Source organism: Rhincodon typus, chromosome 7 (genome assembly GCF_021869965.1).
Source record: "Rhincodon typus isolate 14 chromosome 7, sRhiTyp1.1, whole genome shotgun sequence".
NCBI classification, from domain to species: Eukaryota; Metazoa; Chordata; class Chondrichthyes; order Orectolobiformes; family Rhincodontidae; genus Rhincodon; species Rhincodon typus.
The window spans coordinates 47494521-47514879 of record NC_063338.1 but is presented as its reverse complement, the minus strand read 5'-3'; the positions used below and the strand labels follow the sequence as shown (position 1 = coordinate 47514879).

The 20359-nt window shown below is 42.9% G+C and overlaps 1 protein-coding gene across 2 annotated transcripts in view; it reads right to left on the bottom strand.

Moving 5' to 3' along the window:
- Nucleotides 1-35: 35 nt before the first annotated feature.
- The window catches only part of erich2 (glutamate-rich 2), a 161305-nt gene continuing 140981 nt past the window's right edge, over nucleotides 36-20359 (bottom strand). For both annotated transcript variants that reach the window (XM_048599422.1, XM_048599423.1), the window contains one exon: nucleotides 36-239. In XM_048599422.1, the coding sequence (XP_048455379.1) occupies nucleotides 88-239 (152 nt within the window). In that variant the 3' untranslated portion in view covers nucleotides 36-87. The remainder of the gene's footprint in view (nucleotides 240-20359) is intronic.

The following is a 20359-nucleotide window of genomic DNA, read 5'->3' as shown; positions in this document are numbered from 1 at the left end:
AATGGTGGTAAAACTCACTGTTTTTAAAAGGGAATGGTGGTAAAACTTACTGTTTTTAAAGAGTCACACTTTTTATAGAAATCAAAATTATGCACTTTCTTCACTTCCAGATGAGTCATCAGACTCCTCATCTGAGCTTTCACTTTCATCGCTGTCTTCATTATTGCTTTCCTCATCTTCATCACTACTGTCACTGTCAGTGTCATCCTCTTCATTTTGATGAATTGACGCAGCTTCATCTAAAAGTAAATTGTGAATTCAGTTATCATTAGTCAAATGTGTATTTACTGCAAACGTACTTTTGCATAGGCAAGGCAGGGAAAAAGTGTAAAATAGACAGCAAAACAACAACACACCCACAAGGAAACCTGCATTTTACAATGTATCATAATTATATGTACAAGTAAATATTTATAACTCTGCAGTATTTTTATTTTACACTTTATTTTTAACGATTGCCTATAACTGTTATAAATTATGATTACATATTTCATTTATATCATTATCACAATTTGGCTCCTTCTGTCATGTTAATTTTTCAATAAACTAATTATCTGTATGAGACAGAACAGACAAAAGAGGCCAGTCAGAAATATGTGAGCAATCTTTGGTGAATAGTATAGGGACTAAAGATGGTTAAGATGGGATCTTAAACAGAAAAGCTAGTTTAGCTCAAGACGCCCTCTTGATAAAGAAATTGAAACCAATGTTGAGAACGACTGCTCTGAGGCTTGTTAAACAGCTGATTGTCACTTAAAATATTACTAAGTGCTCAGTAAAGATGTTGTGCTTCATTCTGCTAGCTAGTACTTCATCTAACAACCACTCCTAACAGTAAACAGAAAAATTTAGGTCAGCTATGCTGAAATCAAAATTAAGAAAACCAGATACCAGCAATGAGTATTTGGGACAGGCAGATGAAACATGCCTGAAGTTCCTGAACTCAGTATTGACTCCAGAATGCTGCAAAGTGTTGATACTCCAGCTTGCTGTGGGCTTCACTGCAGCACTGCATCAGGCCGAGGACACAAATGTGAGAATGAGAGGGAAATGGTATACTAAAAAGTGACAATTAACCAAAAGAGTGATGCTCACTGACTGAGTGGAGTGTTCCACAAAGTGGTCACTCAGTATGTGTTTGGCCTCCCCTGATATAGAGGAGACCACATTGTGAGCAGCAAATACGGCATTCAGTTGACTAGATTAAAAGAACTATCAGTAAATCACTCCTTCACCTGGAAGGAGTGTTTGGGGTATTAGACAGTGAGGTGATAAAAGGGCAAGTGTTACAGTTTTTGTGATTACATGGGAATATACCATGGGATGGTATGAGGTGTTGTAGGTGAAAGAGAGCCATCAGGGTGTGATGTAGGGAATGGTCCCTTCAGAACGCTCACAGGGAGGGGAGGGAAAGATGTCTTTGTGGTGGCATCATGCTGGAATGAAACAAATAGTGGAGGATGATCCTTTGAATAGGGAGGCTGGTAGGGTGGAAAGTGAGGGCAAGGGGGAAACAGTGTGGTTCTGGGAGAATGGAGAAATAGGCAGTCTTAACAACAGTATAAAAGTGAGCTTGGGAACTCAGGATCAAATATGGCACGAAAATTGACAACAACCTGATTTAATTGCAGACTGTTACAAGTGGGATGGATGGAATCCACAGCAAGAGAGCCATTTGGAGCTGGAATCTGGCAGAATGGTTTCAGTTTTCCCACTATTTATATGGAGGAAGTTTCTGCCTCTCTATTATTGGATGTCAGATAAGAAGTCTGATAATTTAACAACAGCAAAGGAGTCAAGAGAAGTGATGGGATTGTAGAGCCGAGTGTTGTCGACATGCATGTGAAAATGGAAACTGTGCCAATAAGAGGTAGTGGCTGAGGAGGATCCTTGCCTTCCGGGTGGCAGATGAGAGGGCAGGTCCTCTGTAGCTATCGCAATTGGTCTTCTTTCCCTTCTTGAATACAGAAACAATCACAGTGTCCCCAGGACACCCAAAATGTGAATATCTTCCCAAGTGAAGGATATGATAATGTGTAACTGTGCCAGGAGGTTATCTCTGCTTTGTTTCAGAATTTCAGCAGGGATTCCCATCAGTTCCAAAGATGTCAAAATACTTTTAATATACATTTATAGGATGCAGGCATCAATAGTTAGGCAAGCATTTAATGCCTTTCCTAACTAGCCAGAGAGCAGTTAAGAGTCAATTACAATGGGTCTGGAATCATGTAGGCCAGAACCAGGGAAGCTGGCAGATTTTCTTCCCTAAAACTCATTAGTGAAATCGATAAGTTCTTTTTCTTACAATTCATAGTGGCTACCTTTACACTAACTTTTCATTCCAGAATTTTTTAAATTCTAATTTACCAACTGCAATGGTGAGATTTGAACCCATGTTCCCAAAATATTAGCCTCATGTTGTGAATTATTGGTCCAGTGACATTACCACCACACCAGTGCCTCCCCTTCTGCAGCCTTGGTCTAGACTGAGGATAATGCAGAGACTAAGCCAGATGGGGTACTGAGGAATGAAGTCTCCTTTGCCTGAGAGTTGCCTCGAACGTAGAGACTAACCTGTGTCTCCACTAAGGCACCTTCATTAAGTGAGCAGGAAACTCATTCTCCAACACTATATACATCTTCATTCACATTGGGTAGATGATTGCCTACTGGTATTATCGCTAGACTTTAATCCAGAAACCCAGCCAATGTTCTGGGGACCCGGGTTCGAATCCCACCACGGCAGATGGTGGAATTTGAATTCAATAAATAATAAAAAAAAACACAAAAAAAAGAGTCTGGAACACCAATGAAATCATTGTCGGAAAAACCCATTTGGCTCACTAATGCCCTTCAGGGATGCAAATCTGCCACGCTCACCTGGTCTGGCCTACATGTGAACCCAGCCCCACATCAATGTTGTTGACTCTCAACTGCTCTCTGAAATGGCCTAGCAAGCCACTCAGTTGTACCAATCGCTACAAAGACTCAAAGAAATGAAAACGGACGGATCACATGGCATCGACCTAGGCACCGGAAAAGACAACGGCAGAAACGGCCCTGTTGACCCTGCAAAGTTCTCCTCATTAACATCTGGGGAATAGTGCCAAAATTGGGACAGCTGTCTCACAGACTAGTTAAGCACCAGCCTGACATTGTCATACTCACAGAATCATACCTTACAGACAATGTCCCAAACACCACCATCACCATCTCTGGATATGTCCTGTCTCACCGGCAGGAAGACCCAGGAGAGATGGCGGCACAGTGGTATACAGTCAGGAGGGTGTTGCTCTAGGAGTCCTCAACATTGACGCTGGAACCCATGAAGTCTCACGGTTTCAGGTTAAACATGGGCAAGGAAACCTCCTGCTCACTACCACATACCATTCTTCCTCAGCTGATGAATCAGTACTCTTCAATGTTGAACAACACTAAGAGGAAGCACTGAGGATGGCAAGGGCACAAAATGTACTCTGGGTGGGGGATTTCAATGTCCATCCCCAAGAGTGGCTCAGCAGTAGTACTACTGATCAAGCTGGTCAGGTCCTAAAGGACATAGCTGCTAGACTGGGTCTGCGAAAGTTGGTGAGGGAACAAACAAGATGGAAAAACATACTTGACCTCATCCTTACAAATCTGCCAGCTGCAGTTGCATCTGTCCATGACATATCGGTAAAAGTGACCATCGCACAGTCCTTGTGGAGATGAAGTCCCGTCCTCACACTGAGAATAACTTCCATTGTGTTGTGTGGCACAATCACTGTGCTAAATGGGACAGACTTCGCACAGAACTAGCAACTCAAGACTGGGCATCCATGAGACTGGGCCATCAACAACAGCAGAACTGTATTCCAGCACAATCTGTAACTTCGTGGCCCAGCATATCCCCCACTCAATCATTACCATCAAGCCAGGGTATTAACCCTGGTTCAATGGACAGTGCAGGAGGGCATGCCAGGAGCAGCACCAGGCATATCTGAAGATGAGGTATCAACTTAGTAAAGCCACCAAACAGGACTACTTGCACACCAAACAGGGAAAGAAGCAAGTGACAAAGCTAAGTGATCCCACAACCAACGGATCAGATCTAAGCTGTGCAGTCCAGCCACATCCAGTTGTGAATGGTGGTGGACGATTAAACAATTCACTGGAGGAGGAGGCTCCACAAATATCTCCATCCTCAATGATAGAACAGTCCAGCACATCAGTGCAAAAGATAAGGCTGAAGCATTCGCAGCAATCTTCAGCCAGAAGTGCCGAGTGGATGATCCATCTCAGCCTCCTCTAGTGGTCACCAGCATTACAGATACCAGTCTTCAGCCAATTCAGTTCACCCCACATGATATCAAGAAATGGTTGGATACTCCAAAGGCTACGGCCCCTGACAACATTCTGGCAATAGTACTGAAGACTTGTGCTCCAGAACTTGACACTCCCCTAGCCAAGTTGTTCCAGTACAGTTACAACACTGGTATCTAACTGACAATGTGGAAAATTGCCAAAGTATGTCCTGTACACAAAAGGAAGGACAAATCCAACTCAGCCAATTATCGCCCCATCAGTCTACTCTTAATCATCAGTAAAGTGATGGAAGGTGTCATCAACAGTCCTATCAAGCAGCAACTGCTCAGCAATAACCTGCTCAGTGACCACAGTTTGGGTTCTGCCAGGGCCACCCAGCTCCTGACCACATTACAGCTTTGGTTCAAACATGGACAAAAGAGCTGAATTCCAGAGGTGAGGTGAGGGTGACAGCCCTTGACATCAAGGCTGCATTCGACCAAGTGTGATATCAAAGAGCCCTAGTAAAACTGGAATTAATGGGTATCGGGGGCAAACGGTGTTTGGAGGCATACTTGACACATAGGAAGATGGTTGTGGTTGTTGGAGGTCAATCATCTCAGCTCCAGGACATCTCTGCAGGAGTTCCTCAGGGTAATGTCCTGGGCCCAACCATCTTCAGCTGCTTCATCACTGACCTTCCCTCCATCATAAGGTCAGAAGTGGGGTGCTCACTGATGATTGCATAATGTTCAACACCATTTGTGACTCCTCAGATACTAAAAGAGTCCATGTTCAAATGCAACAAGATCTGGACAATAATCAGGCTTGGGCTGACAAGTGGCAAGTGATGTTTGCACCACACAAATGCCAGGCTATGATCATCACGAATAAAAGACAATCCAACTAACACCCCTTGGCATTCAATGGTGTTACAATCACTGAATATCCATTTTGTCCATGCCTGTCATAATTTTGTAAACTTCTATCAGGCTGCCCCTCATCCTTCGATGTTCAATCTCTTCGCATACCTAATATCCTCCAAACCAGGCAATATCCTGTTAAACCATTTCTGTACCCACTCCAATCCTTCCACATCCTACTGGTAATGTGACAACCAAAACTGTATGCAATATTCCAAATGTAGCTTAACTAAAGTTCTATACAGCTGCAACATGACTTGCCAATTTTTATACTTCATGTCCCGATTGATGTAGGCAAGCATGCCATATGCCTTCTTTACCACCTTTTCCACTTGTGCTGCCACTTTCAGAGAAATGTAGATCTGTACGCCTGGATCCCTCTGTATGTTGATGCTACTAAGAGTTCTGCCATTTACTATAAACTTCTATCCTGCAATAGATCTTCCAAAATGCATCACCTTGCATTTGACTAGATTAAACACCATCTGCAATTTCTCTACCTGAGTCTCCAGCCTGTCAATATCCTCTGCTGTATCCTCTGCACTATCTGCAGCTTCCTCCAATCTTTGTGTTGTTCGCAAACTTATTGATCAGGCCATCTTCATTCTCTTCCAAATCATTTATATATATTACAAACAACAGGAGTCCCAGCATTGATCCTTGTGAAACACCATTGGTCACAGATCTCCAGTCAGAACAACATCGTTCCACCATTACTCTCTGGCTTTTACGACTAAGCTAGTTCTGAATCTATCTGACCAGCTCACCATGGATCCCATGTGACAACAGCTTTTGTATCAGCCTGCCACAGGGACCTTGTCAAAGTCCTTACTAAAGTCTATGTAGACAACATCTATGGCCCTGCCCTCATCAATCATCTTTGACACCTACTCAAAAAACTCAATCAAGTTTGACAGACATGACCTTCCCTGCACAAAGCATGCAGTCTATTGCTAATAAGTCCATATGTTACCAAATGTGAGTAAATCCTATCCCTAAGAATCTTCTCCAATAACTTCCCTACCACTGATGTAACACTCACCAGCATGTAATTTCCTGGATTATCCCTGTTACCCTTCTTAAACAAAGGAACAACATTAGCTATTCTTCATCCTCTGGGACCTCTCCTGTGACTAAAGAGGATATAAAAATTTTGTAAAAGCTCCCATCAATTTCCTCGCCTGCCTCCTTCAGCATTATGAGATAGATCCCGTCAGGTCATGGGGCCTTCTCTGTCTTAATGCTTTTCAAAATGTCCAGCACCTCATTTTTTATATTGACATGCCCTAGAATATCAAAATTCTGAGAATCACCATCCACCATGTCCTTCTCCTATGTGAATACCAATACAAAGTATTTGTTTAGGACCTCACTCACCTCTGGCTTCATGCACAGATTCCTTCCTTTGTCCTTGAGAGGACCTACCCTTTCCCTAGCTACCCACTTTTTCCTTACATATGTATAAAATGTCTTGGAATTTTCCTTAATCCTGTTTGCCAAAGACATTTCATGACCTCTTTAAGCCCTCCTAATTCCTTATTTGAGTTCCTCACTTCTATCTTTGTATTCTTTGTGGGCACTGTCTGTCTTCAGTTTCCTAAACCTTACGTATGCCTTTTTTTTCTTTTTGACCTTTCCCTTTTTCTGTTCACATCTGAATCTAGGAGGGTGGCCATGTTAAGTACTAGGGGTTTGGGCAATAAATGTCAAAGGGCTAATGAGAGCAGCCCATGGTGTGTTGGGGTAAGTGGGAAATTCAAGAGTGGGGATTGGAATCATTGCATCAGGATGCAGGGGGGATAATAAGTGTGAATGGTGGCAACTCCAAATCTAAGGGTGGAATCTGATATACCATGGGAGGGCACAGAGTACTCTGTGATGGGTGGGCTTCGCAAATCACTTATGACCCTGGCAAATTTTCTGAGATGAAGAGCTGCTAATGGCAGTGCAGGAACAGGAAAGGTGTTGAGGTGTCTTGATGAGTGAGTAGGAAATGCAAAGGGCAGGAAGGATTAGTAGCTCAAGAGGATAAGGGAGGGGGTGAGGGCATGAACTCGAGATGCAGTATGCAATAGTGACAGTGGTAGCCTTGGGATTTGTGTGCAATGGAGAGTGACAGTGAGTGAGAGGTTGTAGGAAGAAGGTGGTGGCACTGAAACTTGCAGAGTGCAGAAGACCAACATTCTACATTACTGTGTGTCTCTTATCAGGTATACTGCGCAGATCTGGGTGGATATCTCAGTCCAGACCGGCAGCACCTGGTGCTGTGGGCTCCTTTGGCAGTAGGGAGAATAAGGATCACTGCTATCCCGTTCACCAGAACCTCCAGGATCCTGGCTCCAAACTGCAGTGCCAATCTCTCTTTCTCAGCCATCTTCATAATAATGGCTAAGCAGCAGACTCTGAATGACAGTTCCTATCTTGCAATATTTGACATGGCACTCAGTTGGAATGTAAATGGCATCCGTGGCATCAACAGCTGAAGGTCATGCAGGTCGAGCATTTCTGCCTCTGTGACCATTTGATTCGTGAAGGGTGCAGTGGAAACTTGCATGAGAAAAGTCATTATGGTCCATGATGAGAATTTCTCCATGAAACGCCATGAAAATGACACTTAGTCAAAATTTGGCAAAATTCAGTCCTGTGCTTTTAATGTAAGTGTAAAGTTGGACATGTGATTGATGCAGGATTAAGATAGGAAGTGATTGAAAGATAAGACGCAGCAGGGAGGTAAAGAAAGGAAACTGTTGGGCTCTGGAAAAATTAGTTGCGGCAATTAGAAATAAAACTGTTGCTGCTAAGTCAAAACATTGAGCGATAGGTTAAATATTGAAAATTTTCCAAACTAAATGGAAATTCTTAAAATGTACTGCAGGTGAGCACAAACCACACAATGTTTTCATGGGATACATTCTGAACAGGGTTATTAGGATGAAGACAATAATGAGCAGGGCGGGGAAGAAAAAAAACATCAAGGGAACGAACATTTGTAGGGATTTTGCATTTTGTTCTAGGGCACACCAGTCTGGGACACCTCAGTACTGAGTATCTCTACCGCTGGGTATGCTTGACTACTCCTAAAGACTGCAAATTATGTGGCAACTCATCAATTCTGCGTAAACAGCAAGTGATAAACGTATCCAAGTCATTCCACAACTGACAGATCAGATCTAATCTTTGCAATCCTGTCACAATCAGTCATGAATTGTGATGAACAATTAAATAACTCACTAAAGGAGGAGGCTCCACAAATATCTTCATCTTCAACAATGATGGGGCAAGGGGGCCCATCCATCAGTCAAAATGATAAGGCTGAAGCATTACAACATTCTTCAGCCAGAAGAGGCAAGTGGGTGATCCATCTTAACCACGATTGGAGTTTCCCAGCATCACAGATGCCAGTCTTCAACCAATTTGATTTACTCCAAGTGATGTCAAGAAACAACTGGAGGGTACTGACAATATTCTGGCAATAGTAGTGAAGACTGTGTGCCAGAACATGCCATGCACCTAGCCAATCTGTTCCATTACAATTACAGGAGTGGCATCTACCCTGCAACGTGGAAAACTGCCTAGGTGTGTCATAGATACTAAAAGCAGGATAAATCCAACCCAGCCCTTTCAGCCTACTTTCGAACACCTGTAAAGTGATGCAAGGTGGCATTAACAGCGCTATCAAGCAACATTTGGTTAGCAATAACCTTCTCACTGCCTGGGTTGGGTGTCATCAGGGCCACTCAGCCTTTAACCTCCTTAGTTCAAACACAGATCAGACAGCTGAATTCCAGAGGTAAGGTGAGAGAGACGACTCATGATGTGAAGGCTACAACTGTCTGAGTGTAGCATCAAGGAGCCTTAGCAAAACTACCAATGAGAATCAAGGGGAAAACTCTGCTGGTTAGAGTCATATCTGGTACAAACAATGATAGTTGTGGTTGTTGGACATCAATCATCTCAGCTCCAGGACATTTCTGCAGGAGTTCCTCAGGGTAGTGTTCTAGGCCCAACCCCTTCAGCTGTTCCACCAATGACCTTCCTTTCGTCATAAGGTCAGAAGTGGGGATATTTGCTGCTGATTGCACAATGTTCAGTACCGTGATTCCTCACATACTGATACAGTCTATATCCAAATACGGCAAGACCTGAACAATATCCAGGTTTGGGCTGACAATTGGCAAGTAACATTTGTGCCACACAAAAGTCAAGCATTGACCATTTCCGACAAACTAGAGTCCGGCTGTCACTCTTGACATTCGATGGCATAACAAGCACTGAAATCCCAATTATCAACATCCTGAAGAATACGGTTGACCAAACACTGGACTGGCCTAGCCATATACATACTTGTGACTACAAGAGCAGGTCAGGGACTTTGAATCCTGCAGCAAATAACTCATCTCCTGATCCCCCAAACCCTGTCCACCATTTACGATGTGCAAGGTTAAAGTCTGATGGATTATTCCCCAATTGCTTGGATCAGAACAGATCTAACAGCAGTCAAGAAATTGGACACCATTCAGGCCAAAGCAGCTTGTTTGATTGGCACCACAGCTACAAGCATCCACTCTCTCCACCAGCAGCAGTGACATTTACCATTTGTAAGACACACTGCAGATATTCACTAAGGCCCCTTAGAAACAGCCCCAAATCCATGACCACGACCATGTAGAAGGATAAGGGTGCCAGATATAAGGTAACACCGCCGCTAGTAAGTCTGCCTCCAAGCCGCTTTTGATCCTAATTTGGAAATGTATCACTATTTCTTCAGTCGCTGCCTCAAAATTCTGGAACTCCCTCAGTAAAGGTATTGTGAGTGTACCCACACCAACTGTTTAAGAAGGCAGCTTGCCACCATCTTATCAAGGGCAACTAGGGATGGGCCATAAATGCTGTTCTAGCTACCATCATCCACGTGAATGAATTTTTTTTAAAAAAAAAGTGTTGTGCTTAGTATCCTAAGAAAGAAATCTGATGCATCCCCAGGAGTTCTAAGTAATTTTTTAAAATTCCAATTTTTCTTTTACTGTTTGACATTCTAGTATTCCTGGTGTCAACAATAATAATGCACTGCATCCTTGTGAGAACAGAGAAATGGAGCTGAATTTTGCCAAGGATAGTTCCACTGCTCAGCCCAAAAGGAGGAGCTGGTCTTGCACTGGCAGGCAGAGAGACTCCAGGGCATCATTTTACTGTTGGTGCAAATTAAGAGACTGCTGCCAGGGCCACCATCCAGTTGAGGATGCTAGCCCAATCAGAAGGCCCGCAACTCAGCCACCTTGACAAAGCTATGGCTAGAGGTGGCCATTATTAAGGCTACAGAATGAAGTAGAGGGATTCTCAGTGCGGAGATACCTTTGAACGCATAAGTGGTGGGCAGGTTATTCCAGCACTGGTGACTTAACTATGAAGTTGTCAATTAACCAGGGCCTCCTCCCGGTGAACTCAGTTGGTGACTACCAGGATTCACTTGACAAGGATTACTTGACAGTCTCCCAATGAAGTGGCAGGCTCACCTGATGTGGGAGAAATGCTAGCAGAGGGCAAGAAGTATTTTTAATTGCTCCCTTAAATGGCTCAATTCAGTGTTGAAGTCCCTGCTGCTCACTTTTGGATGCTTTCCCCACCATACTACCAGTTCACTGGAAAAATTCATCTCATGGCAAAATCTGGTTTTGTAAGAAGCACATCCCCATATATGATTGTCAAAATTGGGGATCCACGTTTTGGGAAGTTCTATTATTTACAAAATCTATTAAAAATAACTAGGAGTGAAATCAAAAATAGCAGAACAATTAATAAAGCATGGCGGTTGGAGGATTAAAGATAGAAATACGGGTGTGGGAGTACATAACATCAAATTTGGAGTTCGATATCCTACGTTAAAAATGTTGTTATAGAAGCAAATTAATGTTGGGATTTAAAAGAAAACAGAGATACTTGTGTTTTAAAACAAAACAGAAAGGATCTTACAGTGTCACTGAAAGCAATACACTGACCAAATCTGTTAAAAAGGTAATTGAGATTTGCAGTTAAAAAATTAACAAATACTGGGGCTAAAAGCAAACGGGAGATCCATAGTTAAAAACAATAGAAAACGAGAGTCAATATGAACAGCTAACCTGCACTTGAAAACAGGGGCACAAAATATAAATATTGGGAGAAGGACTACACAAAACATTGTGGTAGGCAAGATAAACACCTAGGAGGAGTAGAACGTGTAAAAAGTGTGCTGTGTTAAGTAGAATTCCATCAATGACAAACTGAAGGTCATAGCTGGGTTACTGAAACTACATATTAAAATCAAATTGAAGAACATATATATGAACAAAGCATTACACTTAACAGCAGACATATGCTTTAGCCTGTACCTTAGTCAAAAGTTAAGAATTGACCCAGCTTTACCTAAATATATAACTTCTAGCATATAATAACAACTACACAATAGCGTTATTTGAATGAAAAACATGTTTCAGATTCATAATATGCATCTTATGAAAGGATGGCAGAAGAGAATATGTTATCTGTTAGCACAACGAAGAGTTCTTCTACAAAAATAACGACTCAGTAATAAAAACAGAAATAGTTGGAAAAGCTCAGCAGGTCTGGCAGCGTCTGTGGAGAGAAATCAGAGTTAACGTTTTGGGTCAAATGACCTTCCTCGGAACAGGGAGGGGTCTGAGGAAGGACCACTTGAACTGAAGCATTAACTCTGATTTCTCTCCAAACATGCGTCAAACCTGCTGAGCTTTTCCAGCAATTTCTGATTTAGTTTCTGATTTACAGCATCTGCAGCTCTTTCAGTTTCTATAAACTATTAGTAACAGTTGAATAAATCACTTGATAAAAATGGAAGTGTCATTTGAATGGTGTTTTGCTTAGTGCTTTGTCTTGTCCTAGGTCTTAACCTTGGTTCTTTGGGGTGGAAATTTCCCCTCTGTGGAGGTGGCAAGAGGGGCGGCAGAAAGGGAAAGTAATTGGGTGAGTTGACCCTGGAGAGATACTAAAGCTTCTCATGACCCCACCAATTAGGTGCTGGGTGAGGGGCTGCATTGGATCTTTCTCAATACACCACCATTTAAGGCCCTTAAGTGATCAACTAATAGTCACTTAAGCACTTCAACTCGCCACCTCCTGATTACATGTCTTCCCAGCAAGTGAGAAAGTAGCTGGTTTCCTAACTGGGAAACCAAGGTGATCTCTCGACTGGGTTGGGGGAGGACAATATATCCCAGTCTGGGGACAATTGGAAGGATGATTGTGGAGCAAAGGGGTGACTTCCGAAAGTCAACCCCATGCCTTTGTTTCTGAATCTCCTGACCGCCCCTCTGCTGTGCCTCCACCTTGTGAGAAACAAAAGAAAACAAATTACATTCTTGCGACAGTATTTATGACTCAAAAGCGGCAAGCCTCTGATTGGCCAGCAGCTTCTGGCAAGGCTGGGCTCCATTGTTGAGGTCTGTGATAGAGTAAGAACTTGCCAGTCAGAACTAACCCAGTTCAAGACTCATGATCAAGTGAGCTTTCTTGGGCGTGGTTGTTGGGGTGGAAAGTACATCACCACTAAAGTCACCTGTCCCCGCACTTAGTTTGTTGGTCAGAAAATCATGACCACGGTCCTAGTCAGAATCACAAAAGGGGTGAAAGGGACCTGCATGGGAGCACATGCCAGGGCTGTGAATAAAGACAGGGCAAGACCTGTGATGTTTCACTTCTTTACAGCTCGTTACATTCATGCACCACCCTCTGTGAAAAAGTTACCCCTTAGGTCCCTTTTAAATCTTTCCCCTCTCACCTTAAACCTGTGCACTCAAGTTTTTGATTCCCCCACACTAGGAAAAAGACCTTTGATATTCATCCTATCCATGCCCCTCATGATTTTATAAACCTCTATAAGGTCATGCTTCAGCCTCCTACGCTCCACAGTAAAAAGCCGAAGCCTATTCAGCCTCTCTCTGTAACTCAAACCCTCCAGTCCCTGCAATATCTTTGTAAACTTTTTCCGCAGCCTCTCAGTTTAACAACATCCTTCGTATAGAAGGGCAACCAGAATTATATGCAGTATTCTAAAAGTAGCCTCACCAATGTACAGCTGCAACATGACGTCCCAACTCGTTTATTCAATGTTCTGACCGATGAAGGCAAGGGTGCCAAACGCCTTCACCAGCTTGTCCACCTGCACCCCTAGGTCTTTGTTTGGCAATAGTCCCCAGGGCCCAACATTAAATGTATAAGTCCTGCCCTGGTTTGCCTGAGCAAAATGCAACATTTCACATTTACCTAAATTAAACTCCACCTGCCACTTCTCTGCCCATCAGCCCATGTGATCAAGGTCCCGTTGTACTCTATCACCGACCACTTCACCACCTATTTTGGTGTCACCTGCAAACTTACTAACCATGCCTCCTATATTCACATTAAACTATTTATATAAATGATAAAATGCAGTGGACCCATTCCTCTTAAGTAAGCTACTACTGCCCTTATACTCCTCTAGGGATTTACTTGATCTCAGCTGTCTATGCCTGACATATGCTGTTAGTACTAATTAAAACACAGCTATCATGGAGATATAGTTGAGGGAGAGGTCGTACTGGCAGCTCAATGCTCCGGGGTTAAGGATCTTCAAACAAGACAGGGAGAAGGGAAAAGAGGAGGTGGCATTGCAAAATTGAAGTGTCAATTATTGCAATTAGGAGGAATGCTTTCTTAAAAGGTTCCTCAATTGAGGCCATATGGTTAGAATTTAAAAACTAAAAAAGAGGCAATCACATCATGGAATGTACTATAATCCCTAAATCATTAGGGACAGATATGTAAGCATATTTCAGACAAGTGTGAAAATAATAGGGTAATAGTGGATTTAAACCTCCTCAATATTAACTGGAATTGGCCAAGTGTGAAAGACTTACAGAGGACAAAATTCTTAAAATGTATGCAGAAGAGCTTTTTAAGCCAGCATGTCCTACAAGACTGGGCATTGCTGCATCTAATTTAAGGGAGTGAAGCCGGGCATGTGATCAATGTGTCAATGGGGGAACGTTTCAGTGATGGTGACCGTAACTCAACAAGATTTTGTAATCTTGGAAAAGGAAAAAGGTGGACCAGAAATAAAGGTTTTGATTTGAGGAAAAGTCGGTTTTAATATGATAGGACAAGAACTGGCCGAGTGGACTGTGAACAGCTAATTGCAGGAATATCTATATCAGAGCAGTGGGAGTCTTTAAAAACAGAAATATAAGTCCTGCCCTGGTTTGCCTTAGCAAAATGCAACATTTCACATTTACCTAAATTAAACTCCACTTGCCACTTCTCTGCCCATCAGCCCATGTGATCAAGGTCCCGTTGTACTCTATCACCGACCACTTCACCACCTATTTTGATGTCACCTGCAAACTTACTAACCATGCCTCCTACATTCACATTAAACTATTTATATAAATGATAAAAAGCAAAAAGTTGGTCCCACCCCTCACCTTTACTGGAACATTTTGGCCCTGCATTCTCAATATTTCCTTTTTGAAAGACTCCCACTGCTCTGATATAGATTTTCCTACAATTAGCTGCACACAGTACACTTTGGCCAGTTCTTGTCTTACCATATTAAACCCGAATTTTCCTCAAATCAAAACCTTTATTTCTGGTCCACATTAATGATCCAGACACAAGTGTAGGCAGGTTGATCAACAAGTTCACAGATTATTGAAAAATTGGCGGTGTGGCAAATAGTGAGGAGGAAGGCCTCAAACACAGGAAGATGATCCAATGGGCAGAGCAGCATCAAAAGGAACTTAATTCAAAAATTGTGAGGTGGTGCATTTTGGGAGGACTAATGAGGCATGGGAGCACACAACAAATGACAGATCACTATCAAGTACAGAGGACCAGAGGGACCTTGGTGTGCATGTCCACAGATCCTTCAAGACAACAGGACAGATGGATTGGCACTTAAGAAGGCATATAGGATACTTGCCTTTATTAGTTGAAGGACTCAATATAAAAGGAGGGAGATTATGATGGAGGCTATATAAGACATTGATTAGGCCACAGCTGGAGTAGTGTGTGTAGTTCTGGTCACCACATTATCGGAAGGATGTGATTGCACTAAAGAGGGTGCAGAGTAAATTCACTAGGATGTTGCCTGGGCTTGAGTGCATCAGCAATGAAGAGAAATTAGATGGGTTGGGATTGTCTTCCTCAGAACAGAGAAGGCTGAGGAGTGACCTGATTGAGGTGAAGATTGGAAGAACTCTTCCCCTGAGCAGAGGGTCAGTAACCAGGGTGCACAGATTTAGTTAAGGAGCAGAAAGTTTACAGGGGACTTAAGGAATTTTCTTTTTACCCAAAAGGTGGTGAGTATCTGGAACTCATTAAGAGTAGTAGAGGTGAGAACCAACCCAACGTTTAATAAATAATTAGATGAACACTTGAAACTCCCTAGAATACAAAGGTATGAGTTAAGTGCTGGAAGTGGGACTAGAGTAGATAGGTGCCTGATGATTAGGACAGACACAATGGGCTGAAGGGCCTCTTTCTATGCTGCAGAACTCTCTCTCTCTCTTTCTGACTATGAAACCAAGATTATTTGATAGAAATCCAAGTCTTGATCAACCTTTCTCATGGTCAGCTACTAATGAAAAATGCACACTTTCATACTTTCTGCTACCATTACTGAGCACCCTTTGGTCTCTGTACAAATACAGATATTTGTTATTTGTCAAGGTAACATGTATCCTTCTTCATTCAGAGAAGCAGTGTACCGTACTTGTTTCACCAAAAGTGAAGAACGGTTGGTCACATATCAACACTTCCATGCTGTAGTTGGCTTTCACAGAATGTCAGGGATAATATCTTGTGTCTACCTTAAGATAACAGGCATGGTGGCTTAGTGGTTAACACTGCTACATCACAGTGCCAGGATCCCTGGTTTGATTCCACCCTTGGGCAACTGTCTGTGTGGAGTTTGCACATTCTCCCCGTATCTGTGTGGGTTTGGGTACCTGTGTGGGTGTCTGTGTCTGTGTGGGTGTGGGTTTGAGCACCTCTGGGTGCTCTGGTTTCCTCCCACAGTCCAAAGATGTGCAGGCTAGGTGGATTGGCCATGCTAAATTGCCCATAGTGTAGATTAGGTGGATTATAGGGGGATGGATCTGGGTGGGATGCTCTGAGGGTCAGTGTGGACTTGCTGGGCTGAAGGGCCTGTTTCCACACTGTAGGGATTCAACGATGATGATGATTCTATGATCTATGATATGGTTACCATCGGCAAACCCCTTATTGGATAACGCCTGTAATAACTTCCATCCCAACAGCTAACACTCACAGGTTCTATCATCCTAGTGCCATTTTGTATACATCCCTCACAAACATCTTCTACAGATATAATTGTTCTTCTTCTCTGAACACTGAAGCTCTGAACTCTCTGCTTTTTCTCATTGCAAGAAGAGAGTAGAGTAAAGATTTCCAGGAATAGAGAAGTGGGAGTGGACCTGTAACCATATTAACCACGACTGCAGTGGAAGAGCACATTTGGAGATTGACAGGGGGACACAGGCACTAGACATTAGCGATACAGAGATCTCAGCTGTCCAATGGCCTGGTAGAATTAGAGGGGGCAACTTGGCAGTCACTCATGCTGAACTGATGTCACTATGAACTTAAGTGTCATGATAAATTTCAGGGACAAAATGGCAGCAGATTAGGATGCACCAGCCAGAGCTTTTCTGCCACCAGTTCCTTTGCCTTTTCTTTTTTTTCCCCCTCGTTGCTGCAGTTTTTGTTACCCCCCTCCCCACAACTTTTAACTTTTTAAACTACCCTACCTGGAGGGAATGGAGAATGCAGCAGGCCAGCATGGGAAATGAAACGCGGCCGGAGCCTGGAGCAGGAGCAGAGCGAGTGCGGGCCGTGTCCTGGAAGTGAATCGTGGCCGGAGGCTGGAGTGTGAGAAAAGCGGATGCGGGCTGAGTCCCAGAAGCAAGTTGCAGCCGGAGCCCAGACTGGGAGCAGAATGAGCATGGGCCAAATCCTTGAAGCGAGTCATGGCCGGAGCCCAGAGCGAGTGCGGACCGAGTCCTGGAAGTGAGTCGCTGCCGGAGTGCAGAGTGGGAGCAGAGTGAGCACAGGCCAAGTCTTGAAGCAAGTTGCAGCCAGAACGCAGAGTGGGAGCAGAGCGAGCCCAGGCCAGCCAGGGGGACAAGTCCTGGAGGGAAATCCAGGACAGAGGCCAGCGCGTGGACGTAGCAAGACCTCGTGTTCTGAAGCCCAGCAGGCACAGACTCAATGAAAAAAGGACTGTAACCTGAGTACTTTAAAGATACTTTTTATTATCTTTCTGGACTTTTTAAACTCTGTATTCCCGTGCTAGTCTCTTTTTTCTCTATTTGAATTCTGTAACAACACTTAATGTATCTGTTTCTAGGTGCCTTGCACTTAAGACTGCACCAAGCGGCGACATTACAAAGTTTCCACTGCACTCATTTGAGTGCACGTGACAATAAAGGCTGTTCTATGAAGGCTATTCTATGTACTTTTTAAACTTCAAGCCCTTTTCCCATTGCAGTACCAACTCCTGTCTTTTATCTTTCAAAGGTCCATCATTGGTGACAATGGAGCTGCAATAGGAGGAGGCTGAGGGAGGAGGCTCAGAAAAAGGTAAACATGCTCTGGATACACATAGCATAACTCGAGTAACCTCCACCAGGGCAGATACACACACTCTGGTGAGTACTGGACCAGAGGCAGCTGTGTGGTTACGTGGTAAGATGTATATCAGAAACCAGTACTAACGTTTTGGGTCCAGTGTCCCTTCTTCAGGTCACTGGATCCGAAACGTTAACTCTGACTTCTGTCCACGCATGCTGCCAGACTTGCTGAGCTTTTCCAGCAATTTCTGTATTTGACTCTTCTTTGGAACTGAATGGAGTTGGAAAATGGTGTTTTTGTGTTGATGGCAGAGAGGGAGGAGGAGCAAGTGAAACAAATTGTGAGGGTGTTCAGATTAAAAGGCAAAGAGAGTGATATTGGTGGTAAAGGAAAGAAAGAGACATAAAATAGGTATAAGTGAAGGTTCAAAAATGAGAAAATGGGTCCATTCTGTTGACAGTAAAGTCAATGAGACACAAACAAGACATGGCCGGGGAAGGGTTGGGAATGTAAGAAAACTGGAGGACAGGGGTCATACTCTGAATCTGTAGTATTCAGCATCGAGTCCTAGAGGCTGTAAAGTTTCTAAAGAGAAAATAAGATGTTCTTCCTCGAGCTTGCATTGAGCTTCATCGGAACACTAGCTGACGCAGGAAGGAAATGAGAGCATCAGAGCAAGGGGGTTTAATGGAATGGGAAACATGCCATGCCATTGATAAAACAAATGGTTTCTCAGCTTGTTACAGCTCTTCCCACTACAAGTTTGTGCATTTCAATAAAATTCTGCCAATTTATATTTCATATATTTTTATTTCTCTTATTATTACCACCTGACCTTCATTGTCTCTTGTTTGCCAGGTAAACGTTTCATAAATTATTCTCTTTCTTTCTTTCTGTGTGTGTGTGTGTGTGTGTGTGTGTGTTTGCACATATGTATGCATATAGATTGCTGGCATTTTGCAAAGGGAGACTATTGTTCTGTTGCACTGTGCTGGGCCACATTTTCCAAAAGGCAGCCTGGACCTGGGGTCTATAGCAAGTAGAAGAAATAATTTTAAGAATTACAGGGCTGAGTGGAGTGTTTGGGAAACCCCTCCAGGGAAATCTTTTGCACCATGCATGATGCTTTTCCTGCACAAATCCCTTTCTTCAGAAACCTTTTCTCTCTCCCCCAAGGCTGTGAGTGGGAGTCTACCTTCATTTAGCTGGGGGCCTCTTCACAGGCGGGGGATTTATCCAACATTGAGAAGATGTCAGCAACACTTTAAAATGGCCCCTAATTGGGAATTTAATTCTGGAAATTAACTGCTTGGTTCCTTGGAATGAACTGGTTAAATGCCTCTGATGGTATGACTATTTCAAGCAGCAAATCTGACATGGCTTCCCACAATTCTATTGGCTCCTGTTTTTCCAGCCTTTCAGAGCTGGTAAAGTTCAGCCATGTGTGCATGCACATATTATTCATTTTCATTTTTCCCTCATCTGTTCTTTTATCAATGCTGTTCATCTTTAACATTTAATATTGTTGGGTTTGGCAAGGCAGTGTGGCTCTGAGCTGGCTCAGAACTCGTACGTAGATGGACTTCTCTTCAAGCTATATCTTTTCATTTTCTCTTATTCTTAAACTATCAAAATGGTCTTGGATTATGGCAACAAATGAAAGTTTTTCACTGTATTTTGTTGTATTTCACTGTAAAATACACATGACAATAAGTCATTCATTCATTAATATATCCTTGTCCTGTGGATCTTTGATATCAAACTTCTGCTAATGAACAGTATTTCTCTGCAGATGGCATAGGCTGAGTATTTATAACTTTTTTTGTTTTTGTTTTATACCAAATAATAATACTTCTAATAGATCACACAATGACAACTCTTTTTTGTGCTTAACTTTCAACTCTCCTACACCAGGTGGCACTGCTAACTTTCTTTGCCTCCACTACTCCTTGCTTTTGTTTTGTATTAGCATATTTTCTCATTGTGACAGAATTTAAGGCCATAAAAAATTGTGTGTGTCCAAGTTTAGGTATTGGGATGGGGGTTACAGGCTATGATCTCTACACCCGCTCGATATGATGTGAAGCCTGAGGCACTCCCAATATTGAGCCTCAAACTTCAGTTACACTGAATCAGTGTGTTGGAAGGTACTGCAATGAACAGCAAACTACATCACTTGGGCAATGGATGAGAAAGGAAGGCTGGGGAGGAGGACAGGAAACTGGGAGGAGAATGGTTCAGAAAAGATCTAACCTCAGAAACAGGGAGCCAATTGACTACTGTTTACTAGACAGAGAAATAGAGAGAAAACAGGCACAAAGTCTGAGAAGTGCAGAAAGGGAGAAAAAGATGAACAAGGAAAAAATACAAAAAGAACAAGTACAAGGCAATTTTAACCTAACCAATCCAACTGTAAACTGATGGGACTTAATCAACCACCTGTTTTACGCTTCACCCAATATTTAATCTCTCAAAATCAAGAAGGCTGTTGTGGTGCAGTGGCACAGTCC